The following is an 11,554-nucleotide window of genomic DNA, read 5'->3' on the forward strand; positions in this document are numbered from 1 at the left end:
CCACCACTAGAAAGGGAAAAAGGATATATGGTTGTTGTAGTGTCATCTGAGTAGAGAATAACACTTTTTTTATAATGTATTTTTCGATTGAGGGCGAAGGCAGCTGCAGCGGAGAACTTTTCAATTTTCAAGTAGCACACGCCGTCACGCAGAATGGACATTACTCCGGTGCGGTGCTAGCCACGGACCACAATCGAACCACGTACGCCCGATTTTAACCTCGCAATGGATGGCCCGCTCCCGCTTTACCATACCTTCCCAAGTCATGACTCATGAGTTAGGACAGCAAGCAGTTAACAGTGCCGACAAAGACCGTCAGTAATCTGAGTATAAGACACAATTAAAATATAATGTAATACAGTGGACATATCTAAAATACGTGTCTTACTATATTAATTATATAAGAGCATTTAATAAATAGAATTAACCAATTAATTAGTTTTATGTCTCGAGCATAGAGCTAACACACAATAACTTCATTATACAAGAGTATATAATAAATAGAATTGACTAATTAACTAGTTCTATATCTCGAGCATAGAGACAGTACACAATAACTTCATCAAAATGTATGTCTTGAATTTGTTTTTTACATCTATACTCTTGTACACACCCAAAACACATATCAAAGACCTCACGGGAGGAGGAAGTAATTACCGCGACAACAGACGACGGCGATGCCAGCAGTCCAGCACCAACCACCCTTAATAAGTAAGGCGCGGGGGGCGGCGCTGCGCTTGGCAGTCGGTGAGATCACAGGATTCACAGGGCGCAACGGCTGCCGTCACGCGCGGTCGCTGGGGCGTGGGCAACTGGGCGTGCCGGATCTCATCTAACGCCGCCACTTGCTGCCACGACCTCCTCCTCCCCCCCCCGCACACCTCTGACCTCCCTCCGTCCATCTCATCATCATCTTTGTCCCTCTCGCGCAATTCGCCGAACACACCGCGCGCGCCTCGCCTCCCAGCGACGGCCGCCTCGACGGCCAATGCTGGCGGCGGGATGAGCGTGGAGGAGGAGGTGGAGCGCGGGGAGGAGGACCTGTTCTACGAGTCGCTCGACCGCATCCTCTCCTCGTCGGGCTCCTCCACCTCTGCCTCGGACGACGATGGCGCCGACCGCCCGCGCCACCGCCGCAGCTGCGATGCGCCAGCCGCAGCGGCCCTCGACCTGTGGACCTCCCAGCCGGCGCCCGTCCATGAGCGGCGGCGCCGGCTGCTCCATCTCATGGGGCTCACCGGCGATCCTTCCCTCGCCGGATTTGAGATTGCCCGGTCCGCCTCCGGAGAAGCCGCGGGACCGCCCCCGGCCTCTCCCGTCTCGTGGTCCAGGTCAGGCGGGGCCGCCCTGGGCTCCGCCGGGAAGCCGCCGCTCGGGGGCGGCCGTCTGCGCTTCTCCTTGTCCGACGGGTCCGATGCCGCCGACGAGGACCCCAGGTGCCTGATCAGGAACCTCGACGACGGCAGAGAGTACGTGGTGAGGGAAGAATTCGCTCTCCGCGAGGTCGGCACGGGGCGCCACCTTACCGTTGAGGAGTTGGCCCGTTCACCCATCGTTCAGGAGCTTATGCGCCGCCAAGCTTTCAGTACTCCCAACTCCAACTGCACCTCAAATTCCCAAAGCGGCACCTCCACGCCGATCGAGAGATCGAGCTCAGGTTCCAGCAACGGTGGGGGGCGCGCCAAGCGGCGTAGCAGCTGGCTCCGCAGCATCCGCTGCGTAGCTGGCTCCTTCGCGTCCCACTCACGTGACCGCCGCAGCAGCGACGAGAAGGACGCGTCTCCAGAGAAAGGCGGGCACCACTCCAGCTCCACGACGGATGACAGCCAGGACAGTGTTCCACGCCATGGTCCGGCCCGTGTCAAGGTGCGGCAGTATGGGAAGTCATATAAGGAGCTCAGTGGCCTGTTTATGACACAGGAGATACAGGCACACAGTGGTTCCATATGGAGCATCAAATTTAGTCCTGATGGCCGTTACCTTGCGACTGCTGGGGAGGATTGCGTAATTCATGTTTGGGAGGTGTTGGAGTTTGAGAGGGCAAGGAAGGAGAATGAGGTGTGCAATCCGCTTGTTGCTATGGTGTGCAATGAGTCATCAGAGACAACGGTGGGATCAGCTGCTCCAAGTGAGAGCCATTGGGAGAAGAAGCTGAGATCAAAGGTACTGCACGGTGGGGGATCGGTGAGCTCAGACAGGTTGATGGTGCCTGAGTATGTGTTTGCACTGTCCGAGAAGCCCGTGATAACCTTTGCAGGGCATTCAGAGGATGTGCTTGATCTCAGCTGGTCCAAATCTCAGGTAATGTACACAAATTTCTAATTTATCTTCAGTTCTAACATGTAAATATTAAGTTTCGGTGTAAGTGCAAAGTTCAGGCTATAATAGAATGTGGAATACTGGAAAGTAGGATATCAGTCGCAGAAGTTAGATCCGAACACATATCATGTTATTAAGAATTAACAACACAGAATCTATGTAATAACAATCGTCATATTAGAAACATTGTGATATCACACCAGCTAAACTTATTTATTGTTGGGTTTGGGCGTACATAACTTGGTATCCAGATCTAGCATAGTGCAACTTGTGCACTGTCTGGAAAGGAAAACAGTACCAGCTGCCATTTATGCATTTTAGTTTTTGTGACTGATAAATTGACTTCATTGCTCCCAAGTGTACCCAGGCTTTTACCATGTGCATAAGACCCAGGTGCTCTCTACCTGTAACTAAGACATGGCCTCTACACGCTTATAGATTGCCATTTTACTATGGTTTTAATTTCCATCTCAGTGCATCTAGAAAGTTCAGCGCATAATATTAAGCAGGAATTGCACTGCAGGCTCCTGAAGTTGCCTGGTCTTCTCAACTAACCTCTCAGGCTTTTAGAGCCCCTTGAACTTGCACGAGTCTCACCAAAACCCCTGAACAGAAGCAAAGTTTAGGGGATTAAATGAGACAAAAGTGCAAGTTTAGGGGCTAGGTGTGACAACTGTGCCAGTTGAAGGAGATGAGAAAGTAATTTGCAATTTTAGGCGGCTAGGTGACTACCGCGCAAGTTCAGCGACCTACAACACAATTCTTATTGGCATTTGAAGATCCTGTTGTCTATGATCTGGATGATATTGTTGCATGCTAGATATTTGAATTCTACATTTGAATGTTAGCTAACCAGTTTCATGATACTGAACTAGAATTTGAAGTTTTCTTGTTTTTGTCCTGTGATTTTTAGCCATAAGGTTCCGATTTTGTTAATCGGTATTCATTTTTTCTCTGCATCTGATCAAGACGGTATAAATCTCGTCAAGGGAGTTGTAATTTACTTCCTCTGTTCCAAAATGTACACTGTTTTAGCTTTGTCCTAAGTCAAACTTCTCTACTCTTGACCAAGTTCATAGTAAAATGTGCCAACGTCTACGGCATCGTATTAGTTTCATTAAATCCAACATCAAATATGACTTGACAATGCTTTTATTTTGTATTGTAGATGTTAATATATTTGTCTATAAACTTTGCCGGATTTAGAGAAGTTAAATAGAAATGAGGTAACTTTGATGTAGTGAAGGTTTGCCTCTAGTAGACCTCTTTTTGAATAGTTTATGGATCTTGAAGAAAATTCTTGATAAAACCATGAATTAGCTATTCTATATTTCTAAGAGCAACGAGATTTGTCTTGTTTTAAAATGGATAAATCTGGGGTTTAGAAGTGCAAATTAACCATTACATTAGTGTTTATGTAGGAATTAGTGCTCATAACTAGTCAAGCTACTCTGTACTCAAATACACTGAAAGCATATGCAGACAGCCAGACACCATGCACAGCATTTTTTTTTTTTTTGCTAGGAACTTGTGTTGCTCATCTCTCGGTATACTTGCTGCTTGGCATATGCATATTCATTTCTACAAAATACTGAAGTTGAAGTATAGTTATTATGAATTCATTGTAATTTCCTACCAGTTCAGCATCCCTTATATCAATATTTTAGTTCTTGCAGTATTTGCTTTCATCATCAATGGATAAAACCGTACGGTTGTGGCACATGTCAAGCACTTATTGTTTGAAAACCTTCTCACACACTGACTATGGTACGAGCATCACTTCAGGATCACCCCACCCCGTCCCCCCTCACTGTCTAAGCACCGCAACAGCATTGTCCTAATATAATTTCTTTTTGATTCAGTGACTTGCATCCAGTTCAATCCTGTTGATGATAGATACTTCATTAGTGGTTCCCTGGATGAGAAGGTTCGCATTTGGAGTATTCCAAAGCGTGAAATAGTTGATTGGGTCGACCTTCATGAAATGGTTACTGCTGCCTGCTATACTCCAGATGGAAAGGTTTGGGTTTGATCTATTTCATAGTTTATTAATTTTGGTAAAGTGGAGCTACTAGTTCATCCTAATACCTTAAGGTGTTGTCTCAGGGCGCTCTGGTTGGGTCCCACAAGGGCAGCTGCCATCTGTATGATACATCTGGTACATCGGCTTGCATTTTAGTTCTGTTCTCAACTCTCATTCAAAGACCTTATTTCCTGTTCTGTGTCTAGCAAGCCTAACGTTATGTTTTTTTCTTTCTCCTGGCTAGATGACATGCTTTGCTACAAAACACAGATCGACCTACAAAACAAGAGAAGGAAATCTAGCCAGAAGAAAATAACAGGATTTCAGGTGCTTATTTTGAATAAACATTGTGTTGTGTGAATCATTCTGCACCATAGTTAAGATATTTTTGGTTTGTTGCGAAAGGGCCTCTAGCTGAGTTGATTAGGTGGTCTGAGTAGCACTCCTCATGTCCTAAGTTCGAATCCCAATGGGAGCGAATTTCAGGCTGAGGTTAAAAAAGGTCAGTCGTTGGTTCCCCTGGTTGTGTGCACATGAGATGGACTGACCTATGGGGGGCAGATCCTCGTGTAGGGACTGGGAGGGTTCAAAGCATGAGTAAAGATCTAGACCTATAGGGGACGGGCCCTCATGCTGCACGGGGGGCAGTTTTCATGACTTTTCTCAGTCAGAGCTCCGATTGAGCTTCTTCTTAATATAAACTCGGACGGTAGGGGAAAGACCGCCCCCACGATATTATATTAAGAAAAAGCTCAATTGAAGCCCCGACCAAGAAAGGTCACGAAAGCTGCCCCCCTCCCTGTGCAACATGAGGGTCTGCCCCTTATAGGCCGGATCTTTACTCGTGCTTTGAACCCTCCAGCCCCTACACAAGGATCCGCCCTCATATGTCAGTATATCTCATGTGCACACAACCAGAGGAACCAACGAGTGATCTTTTTTAACCTAAGCCTGAAATTCGATCCCACTGGGATTCGAACTCAGGACCTAATGAGTGGTACTCAGACCATCTAACCAACTCAGCTAGAGGCCCTTTCGCGCTTTTTCTTAATATAATACCGTGGATGCGCTCTATCCCCTACCGGCCGAGTTTTATATTTTTGGTTTGTTAAACTGAATAATAGCTCCTCAAACAGTTTGTCCCAGGGGATTCTTCAATGGTCATAATCACATCTGCAGATTCACGGATCAGAGTTCTTGATGGTTTTGAGCTAGCGCATAGGTTTAAAGGTAAAATTTTATTATCAACTATTTTTCACGTACATTCACAATTTGCACTAGTTCAGAACTTCAGAACATGGTGCAATCATTGTTGACTGTGAATACTGAAGATCAATTGTATCTGCCTTGTTCTTCCTCTTAAGAGCAGTGCTGGAACATGTCAGATTGCTCTTGTCTGCTATCATTTGTTCTACTGTTTACTTAACATGTTAAAATAGCTTGTCCTTGTTGATAGATCTAATGGCCACATTGTTTGTTTTTCTTTTGATATCACTCTCTGCCTGTTATTAAGAAAAGGAACTATTGCTCAATTTCCGTCTTCTATTCTGCCGGTTGGTCTCAGTTAACATAGTTCTTATGGCTTGCCATATTTCAGGATTCCGAAACACAAGCAGCCAAATCTCAGCTTGTTTAGCTGGAAATGGGCGGTATATTATCTCGGCAAGTGAGGATTCCCATGTATATATCTGGAGAAACAATGATGGTCCGAAACCAAGTAGAAAGAAGGGCATTGTTTCTGTCACAGATAGCCATGAATACTTCCACTGCCAGAGTGTGACAGTTGCTGTTACCTGGCCTTTTGCCAGCACCGCAATGACTTGTTTAATGAACCCCGGGAAGCAAGAAGAGCTTGAGCGTGGGTCTGAGCCGCAAGATCTGCAAACCAAACTTGCCAAGGCACAGGAGATGCCAGATGTTGAGTACCGGAGCACAAATATCACGAGTAACAACTCGAATCATAATAATGGTGACCGGACATCTCCGACTTGGCCTGAAAAACTTAACACACCACCAAATCAAAGTCTCAGGGCTACTACCTGCCATGCCAACGAGGGAGATCAAGCTCTGAATCGGTCGGCCTGGGGCCTAGTGATTGTCACAGCAGGCCGTGGAGGTCAAATCAGAACATTTCAAAACTTTGGTTTTCCTGTAAGAGTATAGCATGAATATGAATACGTAAGATAATAGTCACTGCCATTCAGGAGTGTAGTTTGTGTATAGATAGGAGATAGTGGGTGAGTTTCACACTATTCAGGGATTGGGTCTGATTGTTCCTTGGCGTGCATGCTAGAGATCAGAATCTTCATCTGACATACACTGTGTACTGCGAAACTTGGTATTTATTTACCCTGAGGCCTAAATTGTACACGAAAGAGAAAGCCCTAGAGAGCAACACTATCAGCTGACTGCAGATAATTTATCTGTCCGCTAAAACCCCTCCTTTCGCTATTACTATTCCGAACCATTGCATGTTCTTGTAAGAAAAAAAAATACATGTGGTGAAATTGTCGTTTTGGCTTTGTGGTCTCATGGTATTGGAACCGTGAATAATTTTTACATGTTCGAACAGTCCTGGCAAATGCAGTGTTTATGCGTCAGATAAGTCAATAAAGAAGAAAAAATAATATATGATAAGAAAAACTGTTGTAAGTTAAAATGTATGATAAGCTTGACTAGTTCTGTGCAAGTTCAGATACGAACTATGCTATAATATTTTGGCATTTCTGAATTTATAGATTTCACTATATATGTAGACATAACATATGTCAAGGTACGTAGTAAAAACTATAAATCTAAAAAAAATCTAACACATTTTATAATCAGGGGTACGTCTTATATTATGAGGCGGAAGAGAGTATAGTTGAAGAATTGTCTTCTTCTTGATGTGGTTACTTGTACTCATAGAAAATAGAGGCCAACACTAATAAAAAAAAGGGTATATCTCATATCAGGGTTGTTAGCCTCATAGAAAACTTTCGGTAGCCTCGTGTTATTGGAAATAATTGAAATTTTACCACTTGAAAAGTTGTCTGCTTGTTATAATTACTTCTGTGTCTATAAATTGTGGGTCTATATGTGTCGATGAAATATGGGCCTGATGGAAAATTTTACAAACGTGTTTTGGTAGTGATGGCAAATATCAAATTCTCTTCGTATATAGACAACATATATCTAGGTGCTTCGAAAAACTACAAATCTAGAAAGGTCAAAAAACGTCATATAATTTAAAATGAATGGAGTATCTTCTCTGTGGTGTAGTTACTTATACTCAAAGAAAATAGAGTTCACATCAGAGTTGTTGGCCTAATGGAACATTTTGCTAGCCCCGTGTCAGCTCAAACCTATATTTGACACCGTATGATATCCTGACTCCTATGATGATGATATTATGGCCCAAGGTTTAATAGAATAAATAGAGTATCCATACCAATAAGATGTATCTTCTTTTTCGAAAGCCTATCTCGAAATAACCACCAAGTTAAGCGTGCTTGGCTTGAAGCAATTTGGGATGAGTGACCGACTGAAAAGTTTTCTCGGGTGCGCATGAGTGAGTACAAAGTGCGCACAAAAGACTCGTATTGGTCTGTAGAGACGATATATGATTTTAGAGAGCTGTCAGGAGTAAGTACCGCCGGTGCAGGAGTGGACGGGGTGTTTCAAATGGTATCAGAGCCGACCCTCGCAGTTTCACGGGCGTGTGTGGGCTTAGGGGTTCGGGTATATGGCGCATGACGTATGTGGCCCCGAAGTGGTCACATGGCATGACATATGACGACACTAAACGCACAAACGTGTCTAAGAGGGGAGGTTCCTGGATTGGGGTTGACCAACGAGGACATCCTTATTCTAAGAGGGTGGATTATGATATCCTGGCCCCTGGATGATGATATCCTGGCCTAAGACTTAATATAATTAATAGAGTATCCATACCAACAATGTGCATCTTATTTTTTGGAAGCATTGAAAGGGAATTAGGCTTACACCTAGTCCCTAATTAATTTTGGTGGTTGAATTGTCCAACACAAATAATTGGATTAACTAGTTTGCTCAAGTGTATAGATTATACAGGTGTAAAAGGTTCACACTCAGCCAATAAAAAGATCAAGTTTTGGATTCAACAAAGGAGCAAAGAGGCAACCGAAGGCACCTCTGGTCCGGTGTACACCGGACAGTGTCCGGTGCACCACCGGACAGTGTCCGGTGCACCAGAGGACTCCAACTCGAACTCGCTACCTTCGGGAATTTCTCAGGCCGGCGCGCTATAATTCACCGGACTGTCCGGTGTACACCGGACGGTGTCCGGTGCTCCAAGGAAGCGCGGCCTTCGGAACTCGCCAGCCTCGGGAACGCGCAGCAGCCGCTCCGCTATAATTCATCGGACTGTCCGGTGTGCACCGGACTGTCCGGTGCATCCTCGGAACAACGGCTATTTCGGCACCAACGGCTACCTGCGATGCATTTAATGCGCGCGCAGCGCGCGCAGAAGGCAGGCGCGCCCATACTGGCGCACCGGACATGGAACAGTACATGTCCGGTGTGCACCGGACATCCAGGCGGGCCCACAAGTCAGGAGCTCCAACGGTCAGAATCCAACGGCATTGGTGACGTGGCTGGAGCACCGGACATGTCCGGTGTGCACCGGACTGTCCGGTGCGCCATCGAACAGACAGCCTCCACCAACGGTCAAGTTTGGTGGTTGGGGCTATAAATACCCCAACCACCCCCACATTCATGGCATCCAAGTTTTCCACTTCTCAACCACTTACAAGAGCTAGGCATTCAATTCTAGACACACCAAAGAGATCAAATCCTCTCCAATTCCACAAAAGGCTTTAGTGATTAGCGAGAGAGATTTGTCGTGTTCTTTTGAGCTCTTGCGCTTGGATTGCTTCTTTTCTTTCTCACTTGCTCTTGTTGTTCAACACTCAATTGTAATCAAGGCAAGAGGCACCAATTGTGTGGTAGCCCTTGCGGGGAAGTTTTATTCCCGGCTTTGATTTGAGAAGAGAAGCTCACTCGGTCCGAGGGATCGTTTGAGAGAGGGAAGGGTTGAAAGAGACCCGACCTTTGTGGCCTCCTCAACGGGGAGTAGGTTTGCGAGAACCGAACCTCGGTAAAACAAATCCGCGTGTCACACTCTTCATTTGCTTGCGATTTGTTTTGCGCCCTCTCTCGCGGACTCGTTTACATTTCTAACGCTAACCCGGCTTGTAGTTGTGTTTATATTTGTAAATTTCAGTTTCGCCCTATTCACCCCCCCTCTAGGCGACTATCAATTGGTATCAGAGCCCGGTGCTTCATTAGAGCCTAACCGCTCGAAGTGATGTCGGGAGATCACGCCAAGAAGGAGATGGAGACCGACGAAAAGCCCACTACAAGCTACGGGAGCACTTCATCGGAAGAGTCCCGCACCAAGAGGAAGGAGAAGAAGAAGAGCTCCTCCAACAAAGGGAAGGAGAAGAAATCTTCTTCTCACCACAAGGAGAAGAAGGAGAGATCTTCCTCTCACAAGCCACATCGGAGTGGGGACAAGCACAAGAGGATGAGGAAAGTGGTCTACTACGAGACCGACACTTCATCAACATCGACCTCCGGCTCCGATGCGCCCTCCGTAACTTCTAAACACCAAGAGCGTAAGAAGTTTAGTAAGATCCCCTTACACTATCCTCATACATCTAGACATACTCCATTACTTTCCGTTCCATTAGGCAAACCGCCAACCTTTGACGGTGAAGATTATGCTAGGTGGAGTGATTTAATGAAATTTCATCTAACCTCACTCCACAAAAGTATATGGAATGTTGTTGAGTTTGGAGCACAGGTACCATCCGTAGGGGATAAGGATTATGATGAGGACGAGGTGGCCCAAATCGAGCACTTCAACTCCCAAGCCACAACCATACTCTTGGCCTCTCTAAATAGAGAGGAATACAACAAGGTGCAAGGGTTGAAGAATGCAAAGGAAATTTGGGACCTCCTCAAGACCGCGCACAAGGGTGATGAACTAACAAAGATCACCAAGCGGGAAACGATCGAGGGGGAGCTCGGTTGCTTTCGACTTCGCCAAGGGGAAGAGCCACAAGACATGTACAACCGGCTCAAGACTTTGGTGAACCAAGTGTGCAACCTCAGGAGCAAGAAGTGGGATGACCACGAGGTGGTTAAGGTTATTCTTAGATCACTCATTTTCCTTAACCCCACTCAAGTTCAATTAATTCGTGGTAATCCTAGATATACTCAAATGACCCGCGAGGAAGTTATCGGGAATTTTGTGAGCTTTGAATGTATGATCAAGGGCTCCAAGAAGATCAACGAGCTTGATGAAACCTCCACGTCTGAAGCACAACCGGTGGCATTTAAGGCGACGGAGGAGAAGAAGGAGGAGTCTACACCGAGTAGACAACCAATTGACGCCTCCAAGCTCGATGAAAGGGAATTAGGCTTACATCTAGTCCCTAATTAATTTTGGTGGTTGAATTGCCCAACACAAATAATTGGACTAACTAGTTTGCCCAAGTGTATAGATTATACAGGTGTAAAAGGTTCACACTCAGCCAATAAAAAGACCAAGTTTTGGATTCAACAAAAGAGCAAAGGGGCAACCGAAGGCACCCCTGGTCTGGCGCACCGGACTGTCCGGTGCGCCACCGGACATGTCCGGTGCGCCAGGGGGACTCAGACTCAAACTCGCCACCTTCGGGAATTCCCAAAGGCGACTCGGCTATAATTCACCGGACTGTCCGGTGTACACCGGACAGTGTCCGGTGCGCCAAGGGAGGTCGGCCTCAGGAACTCGCCAGCTTCGGGAAACGCCAACGACTAAGTCCACTATAATTCACCGGACTGTCCGGTGTGCACCGGACTGTCCGGTGCGACTCCGGTGCAACGGCTATCTCCGCGCCAACGGCTCTCTGCCGCGCAATAAATGCGCGCTCTGCGCGCGCAGATGGCAGGCGTGCCCATACTGGCACACCGGACAAGGAACAGTACCTGTCCGGTGTGCACCGGACACCCAGGCGGGCCCACAAGTCAGAAGCTCCAACGGTCAGAATCCAACGGCAGTGATGACGTGGCAGGGGGCACCGGACTGTCCGGTGCGCCATCGAGCAGACAGCCTCCCAACGGCCACTTTTGGTGGTTGGGGCTATAAATACCCCAACCACCCCACCATTCATTGCATCCAAGTTTTCCCACTTCTCAACCACTTAC

The 11,554-nt window shown here is 46.5% G+C and overlaps 1 protein-coding gene across 2 annotated transcripts; it reads left to right on the forward strand.

The window, feature by feature from the left end:
* Positions 1 to 637: 637 nt before the first annotated feature.
* On the forward strand, positions 638 to 6,872 carry LOC100193747 (signal transducer). 2 transcript variants are annotated; one of them, NM_001138833.2, is made up of 7 exons: positions 638 to 2,301; positions 3,996 to 4,086; positions 4,182 to 4,339; positions 4,426 to 4,477; positions 4,587 to 4,669; positions 5,479 to 5,572; positions 5,940 to 6,872. In NM_001138833.2, exons 1-7 carry the CDS (start codon positions 1,003 to 1,005, stop codon positions 6,503 to 6,505), a joined length of 2,343 nt encoding a protein of 780 aa, NP_001132305.1. In that variant the 5' UTR covers positions 638 to 1,002; the 3' UTR covers positions 6,506 to 6,872. The 2 variants fall into 2 exon arrangements, with proteins under 2 accessions (NP_001132305.1, XP_008681193.1); XM_008682971.4 differs by having other exon boundaries at positions 746 to 2,301; positions 3,987 to 4,086; positions 5,940 to 6,858.
* Positions 6,873 to 11,554: the final 4,682 nt, after the last annotated feature.

The sequence above is a fragment of the Zea mays genome, chromosome 5 (assembly GCF_902167145.1).
Source record: "Zea mays cultivar B73 chromosome 5, Zm-B73-REFERENCE-NAM-5.0, whole genome shotgun sequence".
Lineage (NCBI taxonomy): Eukaryota > Viridiplantae > Streptophyta > Magnoliopsida > Poales > Poaceae > Zea > Zea mays.

What these genes read in the sequence shown, in the direction of transcription:
- LOC100193747 (XM_008682971.4), top strand. Translation starts at nt 1,003, where the DNA reads ATGAGCGTGGAGGAGGAGGTGGAGCGCGGGGAGGAGGACCTGTTCTAC. An exon ending in CTTCTCACACACTGACTATG is followed by an intron (nt 4,087 to 4,181) that starts GTACGAGCATCA and finishes TTTTTGATTCAG; the next exon opens with TGACTTGCATCCAGTTCAAT. An exon ending in CCATCTGTATGATACATCTG is followed by an intron (nt 4,478 to 4,586) that starts GTACATCGGCTT and finishes TCTCCTGGCTAG; the next exon opens with ATGACATGCTTTGCTACAAA.